The sequence below is a fragment of the Haliotis asinina genome, chromosome 5, assembly GCF_037392515.1.
Source record: "Haliotis asinina isolate JCU_RB_2024 chromosome 5, JCU_Hal_asi_v2, whole genome shotgun sequence".
NCBI lineage: Eukaryota > Metazoa > Mollusca > Gastropoda > Lepetellida > Haliotidae > Haliotis > Haliotis asinina.
This window is the reverse complement of record NC_090284.1, coordinates 42389438-42413211: the sequence shown is the minus strand read 5'-3', so window position 1 is coordinate 42413211 and position 23774 is coordinate 42389438. Positions and strand designations below refer to the sequence as shown.

Below are 23774 nucleotides of genomic sequence, written 5' to 3'. Positions count from 1 at the left end.
ATAAAACCCGACAATGCGGTCTCCACTTCAACAGATAAAACCAATGATTCCACACTGCACAACGAGTGTAAATAGCGAGAGGATTTCATGAATGAATCGAAACCGTGTTTATCCATTGATGCCCAATTATGAAGGACGTTGCAAGTAATCACCACAATAAGACATTATATGTGATCGGCTAGAAGGGTAACAAATATCATAGTGTCATTATTTCAGTAAATCAATTTTCAAGATGAATTCTTGCCTCATTAACATTTCAAATGCATTGAGTTACGGGGCAGTATATCTCCATCTGATATATTGTAGTGGCTTTTTGGAAATAAAAAGAACGATGAAGTAGCTGGCACTTGTTTAACTCCACATTATGAGGAGGCATGAAAAGGATGCATGTTATAAAATATATATACTAATTTATTTCTTATCCATCATTGCCCTGAACTTTCAGTGATGGAAACTGAAATTGTTTACTCAAACGAATGAATAGTTTTAAAAGAGACAATATTCCATTTCAATCTTTCTTTGGAAGTAAAATAGGGACAGTTGACCAATATAGCTAACCTTATTTTCCACCCCATATACAGAGCCCCGATGGCACAAAACCCTGGTCACTTCAAATACACAATAAGGACTCCGCCTCTAGGTACGTGACTTAACCCTTTTATGAACGGGCACCCCAGAGGCCAAGAGAGTCAAGAGACCCTGGAGGGCTGCATATATTCCGACGTACCGGTATAAGTCTTGACCCCTCGATATGGAAGTGCCCCACGGGTCTCATCGAGAACTCGGAGTAGTAGCTCTTGTAACGGGCTCTGGCCAGGACGGTGTAGTTGCCCTCGGCGTCCCCGTTGGCGTCGATGTGTGATAGGTATCCCTGGACACCTGCGTCACAGAAGGGTTATAGGATTAGTGGACGCCATCTTATCTGGAGCAAAGTAGTGCTTAGGTTATTTCGGTTAAATTTCAAAGAAACATACCACATACTTCACATGAGATTGATATTTGGTGTTTTTCGGCAAGATCTCTTCGGGGCGATTTTTATACCCCTCAGGGAGTTGGGATGCTGAGACATTGCATAGCAACTGATCCGTTCACCATGGTACTATTTGTACATGCGTCTTCATCAGCATCATCATCATCATCATCATCATCATCATCATCATCACCAGCAGCAGCAGCACCCCCACCACTGACAATGAGATGATTGTGATACTTCAACAACAGCTTCTACTACTACCACCACCACCACCACTACTACTACTACTACTACTACTATTACTACTACTACTGCTGCTGCTGCTTATGTTGATGATGATGGTGAATGTATTGTTGATGACTAACCTGCATTTTACATGACCCAATACGAAATTCAGCAATCAGACTACATACAGCTCAATCAATTCCAGCTAAATCACAACTCACAGCATTTTGAAATAATGGTTCTCTTGTGCATATCAAGAAAATTCCAAATGCCATTTCCATGGCACCAAACAAGAAAGTTTTGCCCAATTTACCAATTCCACATTCTTACAGGGTTTTGCCTGCCTCGTTGTCTCCATGTAGATGGTTAACCATAGAACCTGCGGGCAATCATGCTGTGTGAAAGACATAACTTAGTTGGAAACGGACACAACACTCACAACCACGCATTCCCTTTCCGCTACTCAAACAGGTTCACGTTTTAGAAGACACCACGGGAAAATTCTAATTGGTCCAGCGAATACTCTTGCCTCGAGATACGCAGGAGATTGAAAATGCAGCTATTATTGTTAATGGCGAGCCCATGACGATTCCAGATGTCCTTCCATCGCATTGGCCGGACAGAGCATCGGATGTTATCGGTTCAGGATCGGACATACATCTGCACACCATTTGCAGCAGAAGAATGAAGACAGTAAAGCAGAGCAGTCCGGGGCCGATAAAGTGGCCTTCAGACTGACATCGATTTGTCTTGGGGGTGGCAGTAATATGGGTTTATTTCACGGTACAAATTTCAAGAACGCTCTTAGCACCTGTGTTTTTCTTTCGACCACCTACTGAGAGAGTTGGTGAATGTTAATTTGTTACACTTGAGATATGTAGAGGCTTTTTTTCTTTTCTCGTTAGTTTTTGACAGGTGTTAAGAAGTTTCAGACTGATGCTAAATCGTGTCTTTTAGTTTGTTTTTATGAGAATTCCTGAAAATGGAAGTGTGTTTATAGGTCATTCAGTGTCAAGGCAAAGCATTGACGGAAATAAATACCATTTCAGACATGGGTTAACAGCTGATGTGTTTCCTCATAGAATAATTTACTGTTAAGGAATCAGGGTTTATGGGATGAAGTGATATTTTAAAAGTTACGAGCTGTTTTTTTTTCTGCAGATTATCAGAAATGTGAAATTATTGACAATACTGAAACTGTGCCATATTGGCTCGACAGCCGACCAAATTGTCTGTTCAATATTTCAACCCTTCGAATTATGATTTCTAAGTTACCTATACCAGTATCGTGTTTTTCACCAAGGCGGGGAACACTTAAGATATTTTTCACTTCAGACGCTACAGTTCAAGAAGGGTTTAAACTCAACTCACTCACTGTGTGGACTATATTAGTGAGCGAGTTGGGTTTTGCGCCGCTTTTAGCAATATTCACCAATATCACGGTGAGGGACAACAGAATGAGCTTCAAACATTGAACTCATGTGGGAAACAGAACCCGAGTCTTCGGCGTGACAAGCGAACGTCTTAACCACTAGGCTACCTCACCGTCCCTGGAGTGATATTAGATTTCAGATAGATTCCAGTCAGAGTAATTAAGTCCAGTCTGATTAAAACGTTGCCAGCAGCATACTGGAATTATCAAAAGCGGACAGAAATGTTTCGATATTTTTTACCATCCCGATAAATCTGATCTAAAGATAGAATCCCATGTGAGATTCCGATTACTTCTTACTCAGGCATATGCCTATGAATCATTGAATCATTGATGATGTGATTTATATAATGAATGGGCGAGTACTACTCCATCGATGTCCCCAGTCATACGTAGTTGTAAAGACAAATCAAGGTCTTGCGCTTTACTCGGTATGTTAGCTACACCATGACGATATATGACAAGAAATCACACACTGCACCAGAACACGAAAATTAAACATGGATCGACAGAACATTTTACCCACTATTTTAGAGTTCAGTCAGGACTATACACAAAAGTCGATACCTCTGACACTTCAAAGGAGGGCAATACAATTTACAAATCACCATGTGAGAACACTCTGCTTAACAGCTGCCCTCGGTTAATGTTTTAACTCGACACCACCCACAAGCAAGGGTCTAAAAGTGCACAAACTATCATCATCAAGATGTCGTTGACGTTGCTTTCTTGACGCACATCAACAAATTAGGAAGGTTGTCATGTTTCATTCTTGAACGTTCTCAGGTTTCTAAAGAAGATGACCCAGTACTGTCCAGCTCTGACCGGTCATCTCGTTCGGACGTGCGATACCCCCAAGGGAATGCCCGAAGTAAGTTCCATGCAATCTTTGCTCAATTGAGTGGTTGCCAATTTGGCGTGTTAACCATTCCAAGCCAGACACGAACACTTGGACAGATGGGACAATCATGAGGTGCTACCTTCTGGTAACCTTGGACACAACAGCTAATGAGTGTGATAGAATATAGAAGTCCCATGTGGAATAGCTAAACAGTTAAATCCTAAATGCAACGGAAGCTTAATCAATGGCAGTTGCTAAAGAATGGAATATTTCACAGGGGAGGTATAAACAGCAAATATCTGCCTCCATAAATCAGCGAGGCAATAAGCTAGCCTTCAGGAGTTGTAAAGGCTAACTTCTCAGTGTTTCAATACAGAAAGGCCTAATGTTTAGAGCTTTAAAAGAGGGGCTTCAAACATGCATGCATATTTGGACAAGCGCGTGGGTAGATGCGGCGAAATAAGATTTGCACACTGCATTAATCTCGAAAAGTAACGAAATTCACTGGTGCCTTATCTTGTAATTGTGGACTTTATGAAAGAAATTGCCTGTACGAAAATCTGGTTTACCGGCAGTCGATGGTCGGAAATCACGTCCAACGTACATTTGCATGTGTGGTTAGTTATGTCTGTCTTATAGTCTGCTTAAAGGATAACATGTCACATTTTAGCATGAATACGTCACATCTTACCCGGGAACATTTCATAACTGACAACTTCGGCGTCAGATACTGGCGCAGGTTTCAGACGTTTAACGCCTTATTGAAGCATACGAGCTGGGGGATGCCGAAGATAAGCCTAGAATGAGTGAGTGAGTTACGTTTTACGCAGCGCTAAGCAATATTCCATCTATATGGTGACGGTCTGTAAATGATCGAATTTCCACCAGACAATCGAGTAATCAACTGCAAGAGCATCGTTCTACGCAACTGGGATTAACCCAGAAAAACAGCATACTACGAAAGCGTAGTAGGGCCACGGTGAATTTTTAAAATTCTCATTATCTCCTACGCAAGAGATGATCGATATATGTTAACATGCATTAATCTGAAACTTAAATTCCCAGACACACAAACAGTCATAGTGTTTCATTCACTTTTAGATTCTACAGTCATGTGTTACATTTACCATTAGAGTCTACCATCTCCTACGTAGGATTTAAGACTAAAAATATTAATATGACCATACTACGCGTCCATGATCAAAGGTTATGGTTTGACCAAAGAACCCAATTCTACACAGCGAGAAAACGCTTTTGACGACTGAGTGAGCAACGTTTTACGCCGCTTTCAGCAATGTTCAAGCGATAGCCTGGATGGGGGTGAACCCAAAATGGGCTTCACATATACTGCTAGACTACCCCAGACCCCCTTATCGTGATGAATCAGTTTAAGATGAACGTCATGAGCAAAGATGCATATATCATGTACTGACTTGTAAAGGAACGATCCCGGATGCGGTTGATGATGGCGGTGCCGTTGGTGTGGCTGCCGTTATTCTGAAGTACTTGTTTCAAGGCGTCAGCATACAACATGACAGCATCGTACAGGTAGGCGGCGAACACGGTGATCTGATAAAAAGAAATATATGTAAAAGATAAATAAATCAGATCAGCATTATATATTTTCAGTAAGGGACCGTTCTTAATTTATTGTGCACAGCAGTATTCCAGCTATATGGCGAGGACTGTAAACAATCGAATCGAATCAATCCAATAATGAACAGCATGAGCATCGATCTGCGCAATTGGGAACCGATGACATGTGTCAACCAAATAAGCCAGCCTGACCACCCGATCCCACATCGCATCAACGTCATATATTTTCCCTTAGGGGCCTGCGATTTGTCTTCGAGTAAACTCTCCACACTTGCCTACAGGCATTCGGGACATAATGATCTGAAAATATAGTTTTTTCCTTTGAAAGGAAGAGCTGAACCAATTTCTTTCCACAAAATATACTTCCCATGAAAAGCTCGTGACTCACTAGTGTAAATATAGCCTCTTACTGTTTTAGGCTATATTTTACAAAATATTCCATACTAATTAAATCTACTCTTTATACAAGAACTAATGTATGCTAAAAGAAATTCGTATCGCTGAAAAGATTTTTGTAATGAGTTCAATATACATATCTATTTCTGCACACTACTTTACACCAAAACGCAGTTGCTCATATTTGCGATATTTGCACTTGCTTTTCAGCCGAAGCCTGATTTCTCCCGCATTTTCTGGAAACATAAGCTTCCAACTTGTATACGTTAACCACCACTGATTTGCGCATTTCTACTAGACAACTGTAGACAGTAGTCCAGTTGAAGACACTCATCCGACGTTAAAGAGTTCGATCATAGGTAAGATCGCGAACTCAAATCCCTGCCGTCTTCCAATTAGACAGAGATCGGTTTTTGCAAGTAGGACATTTGTATGAATGCATAACTGAGATTGCTCAGTGCAAATCGATCCTTATGTAATGACTGAAACATGATGATTCGTTTTCAAAATGTGTCAGTATATAATTCAACATTTTTCAACATGGTTATATTTCCAGAGACCTGCGGTCGATCATTTGATATTCGTCGGGATGTGGAGTTGCGGCTTTTAAAAATTAATTTTTTTAAACGTAAATTCTCGGTTTCGAACATTCAGTTTACTGCTGAACAACTACATCAAGACGAAATTGTCCAGACATCTGGATCGATACTGATACTGATAGGAGATCATGATATCTTCCCGAGAAGCCTACTATTTGTATTAAGTGTTCGAAAACGACTTTCATGTCAAGCCTTAAATTATCAATTTACTTCCCACTAAACTGAACTCAAAGGCATCCTGACATATAGTTTGCGAATATGATGACTACGTTTGCCGTATTGACGTCACGAGAAGGAGCAAATGGCAGCCGTATTTAGACCCAGTACAATCAAACAGTTTCATGTTGGTCTTTCTGAAATCGACGAGGGATCTCTTTGGTATCCTTCAGAAGAACCATATCTCCTGGAAACTCTTTCAAAGTTTGAATTGATTTCATGAGGTCAAAGAAACAAACCATTCTGTGGGATACAAGTATTAGCGGATACAGCCGTGATTTGATCTTTGTAAACACTTGCCTTCAAACGTCGGCGTCGCGACTTTCACCGGTTTCATATGTTCGATCAAAGACGGAATCTAAAGCCGAACATGGAATTGGATCAAACTGGCGATAAGAATTTAGAAGTAATGGTTATCATTCGCATGTGTATTCAGTTTCTTAACCATCCATTGATGCAACACAAGTATTGTTGATCAACGAATGTATCCATAAACTGTTATATGTCCATTACCACAGATATTCAGACACACAAAAAATGGCAGAAAGGCTTGCGGCGAGTAATATTTCCTTTTATATTATATTACCTTCGTGAGATTAAGACGGGTGAATGAAAAGCAGGTCACTGGTTCCAGTTACAAATGAATGTTTGGAAATCAGATGTAATATGGCAGACTTCGGGCTAGGGAGCGGTAACAGCGTCATGCTACATTAGACTACTGAACTTAAAATGGAACTCTTTGTATCATGTACCTGACGTACGTTATCATGGAATAATATTTTTCTTGAAATGAAAGGAAGTTGTATTAGTGATATGCATTATCAGGCAAGATCTTACGTTTTAAGTAAGTTGGAAACATATTGGCTTATAGAGGCATTTTATTGCAATAGTTTTTTTATAATGCCCACAGTGGTGCCCATATTGAAAATCGAAAACGGTGGGCTATATAACCTTCATCTTCATTGGACCGGTGCTTTTTAAGGAGATGTGTACACGTCGAACGAAGACGTCGAACGAAGACGTCCAGGTTGCCGTCATTGCCGACATCGCCGAAAACGGAAAACATATTTCCAGTGCTAGGACGGTGGAGTCTTGTCAACAACACCACAGGTCGCGTGAAATCACACACACAAGTTTAGGGACTTCAGTTTTTTTAAAACAAATTGGACAAAAACATGTTCTTGACTGTACCTTTTTAGATTTGAACGGGTCAGGAAAGTTAAATGGCGGCATCTCGTTGTAACGGTTGACCTGTGTCTGGAATTCAGTATAGGCAGCGTCAGACGGGGGGCTGTACGTAATCACCAGCAGTGACCTTGACGCCTCCATGTTCCGGGTGTCGTTGAAGATATCCATGGTTCCTGGGGACACATAAAAGAATAGGTAGGTCCCTATGTTTTGCAGGGTTCATACAAAGTAGGAGCTGTGGGGTAGGCTACTGGTCAAAGCACTCGCTCGTTACGCCGAAGACCTATGTTCGATTCGAGTGCGTGAGTGAGTTACGATTTTAAGTCGTATCGGTAGTATTTCAGCCATATCGCAACTACAACAATTCATACATTCATACTACAGAGAAACAACATCGACGATTAGTTGATCTATGCCAGTGACTACTTGACAGACATATGTAACATCTATAAGTCACCGGCTTGTCTGGCCCAGAATTGAAGAGGCTGCAGCCATGTACCATGAATTGTGTCTGGCGTCAATTAAGAAAATTGTGTGTGCGTGGGTGTGCTACATATATATGTATGTGTATGATATGCTACTTAGCAAACTTCAAATGCATGCTGAATAAACGTTAGCTCAACAAATCCATATTAAGATGCAAAGATGCTCAATGCACCTTTCATTAGCTATACTCAATGTGTGAAATAGCTATCAATGATCATAAATGGCACTTACTGGCCTCATGTAGCACATGTATGCTAAAGCGGTTCCTTGTACTGGCACTTGTCCAAATTACGTACAAATATTTTGCGATATATCTTCCACACACAACATTGTATATTAATACAAGGACAATGTGTGCACTTAGCTTCATATTTAATGTTTTCCATCGATACAAGTAATCCATATAATGTAACTGAAAATGACAAGATTGGAGATATTCATTATTATGTCTCTGCCGATTCACATTATCTGATATACGTACGAATAACATTTTATGGCATGTTTGACCAGAATCCTCTCTAAATGATAACATCTAATAACATCTACGTCCTATCCTGGCCTTCAAGCGTCAAACCCTGCCTATGTCTCCATGTTGTGTTTCTTGTAATGCACAGCCATATTAAACTGTTGCTCGTCTTTGAAATATGAAAAAAATTGAAAACGTTATGGTTTCAATATCATGTTGGAAAATCTGGTAATCGATACTCGTTATCTTTTTAAATGTCACTCGGCTTATACCATAACGAGGCATATTTGCCATGACTTGCCATGACCGACAGAAGTCGAAGACGTTGCTGTAGAGATGGAGAGGGATGACGTTGGCAAGGTAATGATTTGGTGAAGTGATGTTTCTTTCTTTGTTTCAGGTTTAACCTCGGACTCGGCAATATTTCAGCTATATGAAATACTCGAGTCCAGACTAGGCAACCAGATGGCTGACATCATGAGCATCGATGCACGGAATTAGGGTACGATGACATGCATAAGTCAAATCCAGTCTTATACGACAATGGATTTCTGAACACCAGTTCTGACGAGTTCTTCGTAGGTTTGGCCATGTGAATGTAAAACTGTGTACTGATTATGAATTATTAAAACATGTTTTACTATCATATGTAAATCTTGATTATTGAGAACTTTCACAAATTTCAAACATGCTCTTATGCATGAACAGTGAAGGCACATGTGTATCCAGAAAACTCCCGTTTCGGATAGATATAGTCGGGAACGTCTATTTAAACGCACGAGTCATTACTCTGTTCCAATGTACTGTTCATTTAATCTGTTCCAGCGAATTATTAATTATTGTTAATTTCGACATGTATACTAATGTGGATGATTTCAAAGGGATTAACGAGATATCGCTGAACCACGTCTCTTAAAACTAATATCCGTTTATATGTAGGAAACCTTTAAGACGGAACAGATTTTATTTCATAACATTCTCAAAACAATATGACATAATTAAATAAACTAAAAGACACAAATTGAGAAGAATTATCAAAACCTTTTGTTAAAGTTGATTCTCTCCCCTCTCTCGTCAACACCATCCTCCACTCAGCCTCCCCAAAGGTAAAATAAATATAGAAGCGAAATACATATGAAATAATTATTAAAACAAGAAAAAAAAAAGAAAAAGAAAGACAAACACCACCAAAGAAACACACTCACGCTCGCGACAAATTGTGCTTGATTAAATAGGATCAATAAAACACCTCACTTAAGTGAATGGAATATGCAGGCAGTATTTATTCCAACGGAGAGCCGGAATGTCAGAATACGTCAATACGTCAATAGGAGGTCCACATGTCAGTGACCCCTGTGTAATGTACAATCCTATGGCCTGTCAGCTACAATGCGTGCAACGGACAGTATCCGGAACAGACCTATAATTATTAACACGGACACTAACATGAGTTAACCGCTGATCATACTGGCCCCTGTTCGAACGATTTCTGTTCACGAAATCAGCCGTTACTGCTAAATATGGTTTAATACAGACACCAACAAGTTGACTCGAGCGTTAAAGGACGTTAGACCGCCGTGTCTCAAAACGCAAGTGCTGAGTGTAGATGGGGCATTTAGAAAGGGAGAGGACTTTATTTATGTTTTTAATCAGTTATCCATGCTGATATGTTTCTGTCACTTTACAAACATTTATCACTGTATTATTCGTGTTAGAATAAACATGCCTTAGATCATACATACTGGTTAATACAGTGTTTAATTCTCAGTATGTCAAAGTGTCTTGATACTACCTGTTGGTTGGTGTTTTGTTGTTTAACACCAAAGTCAGCAATATTCCGGCTATACGGTCTGTAAATACACAAGTTTTGACCAGAGAATCCAGTGATAAACAGCATGAGCATCGATCGACGTAATTGGGGTACGATGAGGTGAGTCAACTACGTCAGCGAGCCTGACGACCCGATCATGTTCGTTCCATCTTGCGACTTCACATCCTCGATATCTCCAGGGTATACGTTCCGATAAATCTCCACTATCCAGAGTATACACGGGATGGATCTTCGGCTCGGCCCGATAATTTTATTACCTCCCTTGCCTGGCTCCGCATTACCACAGCACCCAATCAGCTAAGCCACCGTTTACAACCGAACTTGCCAGTGTCAACGAAGATAGCGGTTTGTTCGCAGTGCGACTCCGATTTTCGGGGAATCATACAGGCAAACTGACAGGTCCGAAACAAAATATGCTCGAACACCTTCTACCCTTTTCAGAGTACCTGTGTATCATTTATGTCGCCAAGTTTAATGGGTTAGATGAGTGAATGTGAATTGTGATTGGTACGCTCAACCTTCCAGCGTAGACACCTGAATGGACGAAGAGCCAGTCAAGGGAGGTAATAAGCCGTAGATGTATCCAGGGTATAGCGGAGATTTATCGGAACGTATATCCTGGAGATATCCAGGATATGATCTTCACGGATCTCTGAATACTTTCTTTTAGCGATATTTCAATGCAATACTGTAGAGATATAATGTGGGAAACCCATTTTGGTGTCCTCTACCGTAATATTGCTTAAATAATGCTAAAAGCGGCGTAAAACTAAACTCACTCACTGTTTGTCAGCGCCATACTAGAATAGGAACTGAAGGCATCTGAGACATGCACCATGTGTTCTTTCCGCGTGCAAAAACTGACATGCAGTTATACCTGGGAACCTTTTCAATGAGGCGTTAAAACCCAACGTACTCACTCACTCTTCTCGCTATTAAACTGGGGTTGAAGAAAACCTGGTACGCGTGTGTTTACCTTCACATCAATATTAGCAACGCTGTTTTACGCCAGGACCACGTAATAACTTCTGTGCTTCAATAAGGTTCCCAACATCAAAGATGTAATGAAAATATGTATTTTGTATGAACACTGTAATAGCGACATTTTTTTAATGAAACGAAATCAGAAAAATGAAAGAGAAAACACGATGCAGATTGTGTCTGGAGGCTGACTTAAAGTTCATGAAAATATGTAGTATAAAGAAAGCACATGCCAGTAGTTTAAAGACGCTGTTGACGGAGGAGACTTGAGTGCACCTCTTGCCCATCTGGTCTTCAACGGCCCATGGTTGTCGTAAGAGAAGAATAACAGCATCTGGTGGTCAGGGTCGCTGACCTTTTTAACAGGTGTCATAATAATTACGTGGATGGATGTTTATCTTGTTGATCATTGGTTTGGTTAAGGCTGAATTATGTAAAGACCGCCGCCATATAGTTGGAATATTGCTGATTATGTTAAACAACAAACATCTTCATCTCATGGTGGACAACGTATACTGATGTTCTGGCCAGGAGCTAGACCGATACCAACACGACATCAGCTGGTGTGAGACTGCACGAAACATGAAGTAGTGGCATATAACTAGACGAAATCCAAGGGATAATCCCCTTTCAGCCTGCGGTTAGTACCATCAACGTTTGACAAGCTTTCCGTGGGTTCCCCATTAGCAGATTAACTACTTTTAGGTAGGAAGAATGGAGGCAGGACATGCGATGGCAACGACTTATATGACGCAAATGTACCATAGGGTTCGTTTGGGTTTTAGGAGGAATGCATACATGACACTTAAAAATGTAGACTTTGTCTTTCTCGAAAGGCTGACGGCCTTGGTCCTTAATGGTTCTTCGTTCTAAATGGATCCGTCTGGCAATGGTTTTAAGAGGGTTCCATTCTTAAGATATCCAGAAGATTTCACCATTTCAGATTTCTGGTAATTAGATGCGAAAAGCGTGTAACCTCGATACATGTTTATTTACATTTTCCTGGAAAAGGATTAGTTCACTAAATAAAGATTAACGGTGACCTGTCAAGGTATATTGGTATATTGAAATAGATGTTTGTATGGTTCGTATTTTCAGCACTACTTTTTAATATTCCGATGGTGAAGACCCTGGTTCGCTTCCTAACCCAAACTAAATTACGAAAGTGGACATAAGCCTCCCAATAAAAACTTCATGAGCATCTATTGCAGTCTTTAAATGTTTATGGACGAATGCATTGTCATATATGGCCCCGGTCTCGTACGCTCTATAATTCGCCGTTTCATGAAAAAGAATGTTGAAAACATATTTTGACGCTTAGAAACAAGAAATAAAAATATCAATTGCTTCCTAACGTTCGACAAAATAGCCTGTAAAAAGTACTCAAAGTTGTTATAAAATAAAAAAATTAATCAATATTTCACAGATACACCACGGCTTCCAATGTTAGACAAAAATAACACACTAAACATCCTTTCGTAATGTTGTTAAGAAATCAAATCAATATCTACAGAAAATACATCATCACGAGTGTTTTACAGTAACACAACGAGAGGCGGAGTAGTCTTGATATAAATTCAGATCTACGTGCCAGGTGACTATCCTTGTCTGACCCTGTTGCTTGATGTGCTTAATGGACAAAATATAGTCAGTCTGTGCGCTTGATGAAGATTATCAGATTACTGAAAACAGTCAGCTCAAAATAGATATTATGTACGGTCTGGTAATTTTCAGGATGGGGATAATGATTATTTATAGGGAGTTATTGTATTATTCACATGTCAGCTGGTTCGCGGGGCAGGTCACAGCGTAGCAGAACCCGTAGCCTCTCAAACACAAGATTCACGCCATGACATACAGTTCACGTGGTAGCGTGTGGTGAAGAATTCTCTTAGAAACAGAGCATCTTGGATTTCATAGTATATTTGCTTGTTTTTCAATTGCACACTCAAAATATTCTAGATTTCTTATAACGATCTCTAAATAATTGAGTCTGGACCTGACAATCCCGTGACTGACATCATGAACACTGGGATACGTTGACATGCCCCAACAGCCAGTAAGCCAAACCACCTGATCCCGTTAGTCGCATCTTAGAACATGCATTGGTAGCTGAGAACCAATTCTATCCCGTATCTTCACGGTTCCGTGTTTGTAGCTTGGGGTTGGTGGAGGTAGAAAATGGCTATTTTCTGAAAAATTACTTAAGTTATAATCACAATAATAAGGTGGGTGAACTGGTTTATTTCCGCTTCATATAGCATACCAGTTACAATATGGCCTGTTGATGGGGGCAGACAAAACCGACGCAAGACGAATACAGATTGGCGTCACCTTCATCATGCGTTCACATGTATGTATATGTATATAAATATATTGTGGGACAGCACAACGATGAGAAAACGTCCGTTCTATTATTCCATACATTTGACATACTGCCTGAAATATGAGTACTAGTACACTGAATCCGCTACTGTAAATCTATGCTCCAGACCGTGTTTGTCGGGGGGTGAAAATCGATGACCCGTTTAATCAACGTGCCATTGTTTGCAGAAAGGGACGATATAAGGTGTCAATACTGATCGACTTACGCCTGAAGTATTTGAGGGGGTTCTTGCTGTCGAAGGTGTTGTGGTCGACGTAGATGACGATGTAGTCGCCAGTGTCCAGCAGCCCACGGTCATACAAGTTGGTCATCAGATCCACCACTCCATTCACCTCGCCAAGGAATACGTATACTGAAAAACACAACCAGTTTCACATTATAGCCTTGTAATTTGTTGAGCTAGTGAATACGCTGATATATAGGGAAACAAGGGGGCGGTGGAGTAGCCGAGTTATAGTGTTCGATCGTCACGCTGAAGACCCGGGTTCGATTCCCCTCGTGGGTACAATCTGTGACAGGCTCGCTGACTTGATTGACATGTCTTCGGTTCCCAATAGCGCAGATCGATGCTCATGTTCTTGATAACTGGATTGTCTGGTCCAGACTCGAATATTTACAGACCGCCGCCATATACTTGGAATATTGCTGTGTGTGGCGTAAAATTTAACTCATTCATAATAGGTATGCATTTATGTATTGAATATTCTACCACGAAGTTACGAACATTTTTGATTCCGAAAATACCTGTCCAGTCTGATATTTCAGAACAGATCGAATGCTCATATTCTTCGAAACGTATCTCCTTGGTTTTTCTCAATATAATAACGTGTACAGAAATGTAAGGTTCCATGAAGCAAGGTTGAAGTTAAGACAATATTCATAGCAAATAGTGAATTGAACGACTAGATAACATGAGTGAGTTTAGTTTTACGCCGCAGTCAGCAATATTCCAGCGGGTCGATAACATTTAGGGTTTATAGGTAGTCCACGAACACTCACAGCCTGCACTCTATTGACAAGGATGCGCTGACAGGTTTACTCCGATTTTAGCAATATATAAGCAATAACACGATGGAGGACACCAGACTGGCCTCACACATTGTACCTATGTGGGAATCAAACCCGAGTCTTCGTCGTGACGAGCAAGCGCTTCGACCACTTGGCTATCCCACAACCCTCTTACTCCCAACACAAGGCAAATACGTTCCTAGAATTTGTGATGTCGTCAATGATAAGGAATTTAAATGAAGTCATTAAACCATTACACGCTGATTAGTCCACAGACCAGGGTGCGATTTACTCTACAGCTGATTCTAGTACGGTTTTAACACTTGTCTTTTAAAGAACTGGAAGGTCATTGTGACGTATCTGCATGTAGGAACACTGCGGTGGAGTCGTCAATGACCACTTGTTGTGGACGTGATCCACATTGGGGAAACCAATGAATATGACGGTGAGAATGGGAGTTGAACGGAAAAATATATGATGTCAACGTCCGAGATTAACCAGTTTGGATTATCCACCAAAAGAGATTCCATTGCAAAATTGCAACGGCAATTTGATAGCGATTGCTTGTTGTTCAGCATGCTCATTCAGCAATATTCTACACGATGGTCTGGCAATATCCGTGTCTCGGACAGACAATCCAGGGATTTTCACCATGAACAGAAGTTCAACAGGAATATGACGACACGTGTGAACTAAGTCAACGGGCCTGATCACCCCTTCTCGTATGTGTCCTCGTACAGAGGACCCCGTGAAAATCTGACAGCGGGTGTTCGGCCTGACTAAAATGTTGCATTGATAAGCAAGCCCAGGGTTTGTTGTCTGACGACGCATAAAGGTACTCTTGCAGTGCGTAAGATTAATAACAAACCTGATAATCAAGTGATCAGTGGACCAGACAACACAGTGGCACGATAACGCATTTACTGATTTTTCTAAAATAATGTGTTATTGTTCAAGCAATTCCAACAACCCAGATTTTTAAAGTTTGATTTTAGTTTCTGGCTTCCGATCTTTAACATAATTAGAAAAAGATCATTTAAATAAAACCCTACTCGATCGCATGGAACTTCATAAATGATTAAACCGTGTCTCTACTAGTGATTCCCATTTGCTAACATGCAAAACACAACAGGACATAACAGAATTAGAAACAAATTAAGAGTGGTTTTTCTCCCTCCAATGCTCCCAATTCATTTCCTGTCAGAACGAGGTCATCGTGATTTCTGGTGATAGAAACCACAGGAGATATTTGCACACAATTTTCTTCACTTTTTCTCTCGATATTAGGAACACGCCGAACATGTTTATTCGTCCCCATTGGGCACTTTAAAACTGGTAGATTAAATTAAAATTTCAAATTTAATTTCTCTTTCCCTTGCCAATAAATGGAATATGAATTTCTCCATCAACGTGTACGATAAACGTGTAGGTCACTACATGGAGAGGGAAAATAACTAAAGCTGCGTTAAAGAATAATAATTAACATCTCATCCGATCAGAGACCATAAAATAGGTCCAGACAGATACGTTCTGGAAGCAATATAACGAAATGTCATTCAGTATTCTTGCTGATGTTTGACATCTAAAGCACCTGAGGATAATTTAGACACGCACAGCTGCACAATTCCTGGTACGTGGTTAAGAAATATTCACTCATTCATTCTTCAAGATAATGATCACTGTGATTTGTATTATGAAGCATGCGATCTGAAGCTGAGATTGTAAAGGCTGTGAAGGAATCAGCACGGTCAAAGGTGCAAGAGTACAAGACGTCAGCTGTCTGCAAATGACACCGGAGTTGATTATTGGTGATTCCTGTTGTATGGATCAGGATTCATTAGAATGGACATGCCGTGAATGTGAATTGGGGTGGTTTTAGCAACATCACGACAGCACACCAACAACCACGTCCAATGGAACAAGGCTTTATACGTGAGCCGATTTAATCCACCGTCATATATATGTTATTTTAGGACGATCCGGTTGCTATTCAATGTCAGCCTTAAGAGAAACTGAAAATGTGAATTAACGCAACAAGCTCGCACCTCACGTTATTTAGGACTGGCTGTACACCAGTGCTATATACGGCGATAGAGAAACTAGCTTAGACTTGAAACAAAGAATACGTTTGGCTGGTTATACAATTTCACAAATTTAAACTACAGCAATGATCGGAGTATGAGCTGATCCGACGGACTGCTAAACCTTTTTTAATGTCCTTTCACTAGATGGGGGGTTATTGAGGCAAAATTTGCCTCGGGGGCAAACGTGTTTCATATAGTTTTACAGGGGGCAAATGACAAAAATGTAACACCCCTGCATATCCACTTTCTGATCAGTAGGACCTACACTGACCAGCATCTCTGCTGTCTGCGGTAATATCTCACTACCATCTACCAAAGCCCTCGGCTTAGAGTTTGAGAACACTCTTGCATCGTGAACTCGACCTGGCCACCCCATGCAGACATCAGTGAACCCGTACTTATCATCACAAACAGATTGCATGATTGAGTAGAACCCTTTTCTATTCACATAATCAGAGTAGAGTTGCTGAGGGGTCACAATTGGAATGTTCGTTGCATCAATGGCACCTCCACAATTTGGAAAGTTCCATTTCTTTTGGAATCCTGAAATAACCCTTTTAAGGTCTTCGCCTTCAGGAAACTTGACCACAGCCGGAAATATGTATGTGTAAAAGGCATTAAACACCCCATGCACAATGCAGCGGACACTGGACTTGTGTATTCCAAAAGGATTGGCTATGGTGCGATATTCTCCTACTGTATCTAGAAAATATACTGCAACTGCGGCTCTGGGATAATCATGGAGTCTGGACCAGACAATCCAGTCATCAATAGCATGAGCATCGATCGTCGCAACTGGGATATGGCGATTGTGAAGCAAGAAATCTAGCCTAAACACCCGATCCTGTTAGTCGCCTGTTACGCCAAGCATGAGTAGCTGTGAAACATACTGATCTTCATGAATCTTAGCCCGGATCTTCTCGGGTCCTTTCACAAGTACATATATGAGGTGAAGCTGAAATAATTATCCGTCTACTTGTCTTTGCGCAACGGTAATGCCTAACAGTAGAGACGTACACACATATATAGTTGAAACAGTGAATGGACGTCGAGACAGTGTCGTTGCCTTGAACTTGTTGGTATGATCACGGACAAGGTCGGGGGATAAACGATTAATCTTATAAATGTGATAATCTAAATTACAGCTGTGGTCGGATTGGATGGCAAAATAATCTACAACGCAGCGGTGATGAAGATTCATAAGGAGAACAGTGTCATATAAATAATTGCAGTTTAGCTAAACACTTCATGGTGACATTGTTCTTAGTCTTTGGAATTATTCGGACAATGGCTGTTCTGAATTAGTCGCTATGACAGCCGCTTTTAACATTGTCATTGTTGCAGTGTTATTGTGTGGGAGGAATATCCGGCATTAAGACATGGCTGTATCACACACGCTCCGATGGAAGCAGATACACAACCAACCATTATAATTGGAATGACATCGGGAGACTAGGTTGTCTCTGTTGATGGAAAAGGAAGTAATTGGACATGTGCTGCGAACTGACAGGACTCTTGCATACGAAGATGGTGTCCACTCAAGGGGGAAGTCTCCTTTAAAGGCCACATGGAACGTAAAACACAACTTTGCAGATTCTGATACCTTTCGGTATGCAAATAATAAAAAATGACAATTCAACCTATAAAGTTGAAAAAAAACAATGATGAATAATAAAACGAGAAATCGTAGTTCAAACGATTCACTAATTTTCCTCCAGCGCTGGGAAAAAGTGGTTTCAACAGCTATGCTGCGTTGCGCTCATAACGCATGCGCAGTGAGTAGGTTCACGGAGCATGAAACTATGCCTGCCCTGAGTATGTGGTGAGCAGTAGTCTAATCTTGCTTGTGTACACAGACAAGTAAATAATCTACTCGTTACATAAAGAACATGTTGATTATGATAAGCCGGAGAAAACTCAATGCCTCCTATGTTTACACGTCTGTCTGCCTGTCTTCTAATGATAATGTGCAATGCCTGGTTTGTTGACACCTATATGTCTCTCTGCCTGTCTTCTAATGATAATATGCAATGCACAACTATCACTGACCACGAGCAATTTGACATTATAAGCCATAAAACCATAAACATAGAGCCGGCAAATGAACCAGTGGGCAATGAAGAGGCTTCGTTACACTTAAGTGCACACCCCACATCTCTGACTGGGTTCGGTATCGCGGCTGCTTCGTTTCGAGGGACGTAATCCCAAGTACAAAATATTGCACTTTTGATTTGCGATTATACTCTTATAATTTTTTATTTGTTTTTTCTTAATCAGCAGTGCATCATGTATTTTTATGTATTACGAATAAGTGGTAATTGTGTTTTGATTATGTTTGAGTTTTGTGTTGCATGTGACCTTAAGTTAACACTCTTAAGAGCTGCGACTCACTGAGAGAGTGAGTGCGCGGACGAGTGAGACTTTAATAGTTCATAGTTATTATACCGTGTGATACAAGGAAGCAGCTTCACAAAACATATACCGATGTGGGGAACTGAACCCGATGGGACGAACGGCCCCAATTTTTCAACAAACCTAAGTCTTAGTTTTGACTTAAGTTAGAGATTTAACTCAAATTTGAGAAAAAGCATTTCCCAGAAAGTGCTCAAATTGATATTAAACTTTAAAATAGTAGATAGTTTGCGTTTGTGAATATATTGCTAAAGTTGTATGGGCATTTTTATTTTAATTTGAGTTAATATTTCAGCTGTTTCAAATTGTGAAACTCAGTTTGAAATTTGAGTAAAAAAGTTTGTTTTGAGAAACCGGGCCCGGATGAAACCACTAAGCTAATGCAAGATCAGAAAAACACAACAGAAAATAATGTTGATTAAAAATGATCTGATTATATATCACCATTGACACTACAGATACAGTGGACATCTCTTATCAGATACTTAAGACTGACTGACTGAGTTTATTTTTACGCAGCTTTTAGCAATATTCCAGCAATATCATGGCGGGTGACACCAGAAAATGGACTTTACACATTGTGCCCATGTGGAGAATCGAACGTTTTCGGTGTGACGAGCGAAAACTTTAACCACTTGGCTACCTCACTGCTCCCCGATAGTTAAGGACCATTCTGAGGAATGAACCAGCCATCTCCGTCCATCTTTGATAGATTAACAAAAGCCAGTGTGTATAAATCATGATCAGTTAGTGACAATGTCAGGTGTTGACAAGAACATTCTTTTCAACTGGTCACTGACACACACAATGGCAAATCATTTGTCTATTTTATGACAATCTCACAATCTAGTCTAGTCATTATCTTGATCACGACCTAAATGGGAACAGGTCACGGAAAAGCTTATAGGAAATGGAGTCAGTGTTTATGCCGAGATCGAAGACACAAAAAGAACTTTTTTGTATTTTAGTAATGACCACAATGAACATATTCCACTTGCATTATGCTAGGACAGATACGGAAATCCTTTCCGCCCTTGTGTTATAAGCTACCGATCTCGTTTAGTTCGGTGCTCATGCTGTTGATCACTGGACTGTCTGGTCCAGACTGGAGTATATACAGATCACCGCCATAGAGCTGGTATATATAATTGTGTACGGCTTTGAACAACAAACGATCCAGCGTTTAGTACGATAAAATGTGGGAATCAATTGAAAAAACTGTCAGTTATCAGCTAATTTGCACAAGGCTTCTTAAAGAACTTACAAGGAGAACGTTTAAGTGACTTCCTGGAATGGCAACATTTACAAGAATCATTAACGTGCAGATTCAAATAACTGAATTGTATGTATGTGTGTGTGTGTGTGTGTGTGTGTGTGTGTGTGTGTGTATGTGTGTGTGTGTATGTATGTGTGTATGTATGTGTGTGTGTGTGTGTGTGTGTGTGCGTGAGAGAAAAGGGTGCGTGCGTGCGTGCGTGCGTGCGTGTAAATATATATTGATATAGGTATGTCGAATATTGGAAAGGAGTTTCGACAAGTAACAGAAAATACCATGTTTTTTATGGTTCCACAAAAGATTTCTTTTTCTAGTAACCTACTTCAATGCAACGTTTCTCGTCAATTCTTGTTTCTGATTTGTTTTCACCCCGACTCCATGTTGTGTTTATAGATAGAATCGATCCACGAATACCAAATTGACCTGAAACGGGGGATTATTGTCACAATGGCTTTTGATTTAAGAAAAACAACCCAGATAATCGATACTTCCCACGCGAAAACCGCCAATCATGTCGTTGGTTGTATCAGATGGCATATAGGCAAAAACAGCTGAACAGCTTCAGATGCGAGGCAGCCATGACGTGCATGATCAGCGTCTTGATCAGAGAGCACGGGCGCCATGATGAGAGACAATAGAAAGAGATGCCAGCGTTACTCAATAATTGGTGATGATAAAGATCTTAATGCCTGACACACCTGGGGTCAACACCAGAATTTCATTATAAAGTGTACTTACCTTCGCGAACATCTGGTGTGGTAATAATTAGTCCGGTCTATAGCTAGCGATTACCACATTCACGGTACACGAGAAGGTACGGGTAAAACTTAGTCTTTCCAAAACCCATGCTTGTCGTAGGTGGCGACTAACTGGATTGATGCAGGCCATCGTAAAGATCGCGGCTCGTAAGACTGGTGTATTAATAGGTGCGGCGTTAATAAACTAAACAAACAAAATCCTTCGTACCGCTCATTTTACCATCATAACTTCATCTTCAGTCAGGAATAATCTTCTGCATAATGGACGACGCCATCGTAACCTCATCAACTTTGGGAAAACCAGTCACATCTGCCAACACCGCCAGTTACAGTGGGTTACAGTGACACCCTGTCGGCCTGAGGACCTGAACTTACTTCGTTGGCAGTGATACTTCATACTGATGTTATTTAACAACTCGCACACACGCATGCACGCATATATAGTCATTTATGCTCCGAGAAACTGACGGTGCAGTTGACTATGGATCATGTGCTGTGATCTGTGTATCATGGAATTGTCGTAAGACATCACAGCCGTATGAATGCCAGTGGGATGGAAAGACTCCATATTTACCCCCAAAATGCATTCTATAAACATGTATCAACTTTCTGATTTATGAGCATTATAGTAGAGCTAGGACGCTTGCAATATAATCAAAACAGCGACTGCACAATTATGTCTAAGTCGTCCAAGACAATACAATCTATTAATCATGAAAGAATAACATACTGCTTTATTTAATCAATTTGTCGCATGATTAGAACGGGTCCGGGTATTGAGACGGGTACCCGGGGCAACTAATTACGTCCCGGTTGTCCTGGTTACCCGTCCCAGTCTTAGCCAAGGTCAACATGTGAATGTCGCCGCGAACAGTGAACAGTCTTAAACGCAGCTAATCAGAAAACGTTCAACCTAACAAACCAGAAACCCTCGTTCCAGTCTACCCATCAACATGCAAACATCTCCTTTAAAATAAATTATAAACAAAATTTTGTTACCACCCACACTTGATTTCCTTATGTAAACGTTAACAAGAAAATAGTACTTCAACCTGAGATGATATATGAGGTCCAACTGTGTCGACATGAGTTTTTGGTCCGAGTTCGGGGATCTAAGAAATTAATGTAGAGTCTAGCCGATTAAACTGCAATGTACTTTAAGAAGGAAGACTCTATGGTAGGTGTTGGAGTAAATTCCCCAAATAAAATATGGTTGCAATGATCTAGGACAGTTGGTGTCTCCGTGGAGTGAAGGGTTCTCCATTGAAGCTATGATTGCCACCTACTTTCTCAAAATTGACAGCGGTATTTTCGGAATGCCTCAAGGATCTTACACTACGCGCTCTCGTTCTCGGGCTTCTGTGGTAGCACGTTCTCTAGAATCTGGCACAAATCGCAGACGGATTATATAGCCTAACCCTGAGCTTAATTTCAGGTCGTTAGAGAGACAAGCTGCCACGTGGATCGAGAGACCTGATCTGGTGTCGCCTCGATCGAAAACTGTCTCCTTGGGTTATGCGACGTGCCTTGATGGCCAGGGGACACGGCGGAAGATGAAAATCATTTCTATCTTTCCGAATTGAAAACATTTCCCGATCCTTAACCACACTTCTTTGTGGCACGGAATCCGGGGCAAATCGTTATGGAATCGGTATGCTGTTGTAATATTTCCTATTTCAACTTTGCCCTAGGCATCTTGGGCAGAGATACCTTAGCGTTGACGGAAGTGAATTGGTTTTGACATATGATTGGGAGGATAGCGTTGTGATACTGCATTTATCAGCATGGATGTATTACTGGGATACAAGAACAATGCAGATGGAATTAAATTTGGTGTAGTTTTTGAACTGGTTGCGAACAAACAATGATTGTGCAATTATGTTTTTTGTTTGGTTGCCAATGTGGGATAGGATGACATCTTTACTTCTCAGGTTGTCTATGGTTGTTAATAGTTTAAATGATAGTTTCTAAAAAATCTAAATATCCCGCTACCAGACTAGCGTCATTACTGTCCGCTTCTCTAGACTTGCCCGTTTAAAGGATAGAATCACCATACACAGAATTACCATGAGCTCACCATTCATTACAACCTTGAATACCGTAAAGATCAGGGAAAAATGGTCTTCAGTAAACCATGCTTGTCGTAATAAGCGACCAACGGGATCGGGTGGTCAGGCTCGCTGACTTTGTTGACACACGTCAAGATGTTTTCCAATCCTTAGATCTTAGATTTACATGTGTACAAACATTGTGAACGCAGGTGTTCATGTTGGTATATGCTCCCCTTACACACTACAAACAAACACTATAAAGATACCATCTATGCTGTGGTGTGAAATAAAGACCATTCCCTTTGTTTCGTTATAACACTGTTGCCCAGTGTCAAAGACGAATACAATTCTGGTTCCAAATGCGATTGTCATCAATGTCTTGAAGAGTTTTTTTAAAGTCATAGGTTCCTGCAGAGATGTGTCTGCTGATGTTTTGTGAAATGATCTTACTAGACTATAAAAAATGCATCGCATTGCCAATAGCTTGATACAGCAACACAGCAAAACGTGGTAAATGTCTGTATTACGGTGTTTTGTCACCTCAGACATCACAACGTGAACGAAATGTT

The 23774-nt window shown here is 40.5% G+C and overlaps 1 protein-coding gene across 2 annotated transcripts in view; it reads right to left on the bottom strand.

The window, feature by feature from the left end:
• LOC137284518 (receptor-type guanylate cyclase Gyc76C-like) overlaps positions 1-23774 on the bottom strand; it is a 150984-nt gene that overhangs the window by 49953 nt on the left and 77257 nt on the right. For both annotated transcript variants that reach the window (XM_067816351.1, XM_067816352.1), the window contains exons 4-7: positions 13822-13968; positions 7470-7639; positions 4905-5040; positions 728-879 (exon numbers count right to left, since the gene is read on the bottom strand). In XM_067816351.1, coding sequence (XP_067672452.1) covers positions 728-879; positions 4905-5040; positions 7470-7639; positions 13822-13968 — 605 coding nt within the window. The remainder of the gene's footprint in view (positions 1-727; positions 880-4904; positions 5041-7469; positions 7640-13821; positions 13969-23774) is intronic.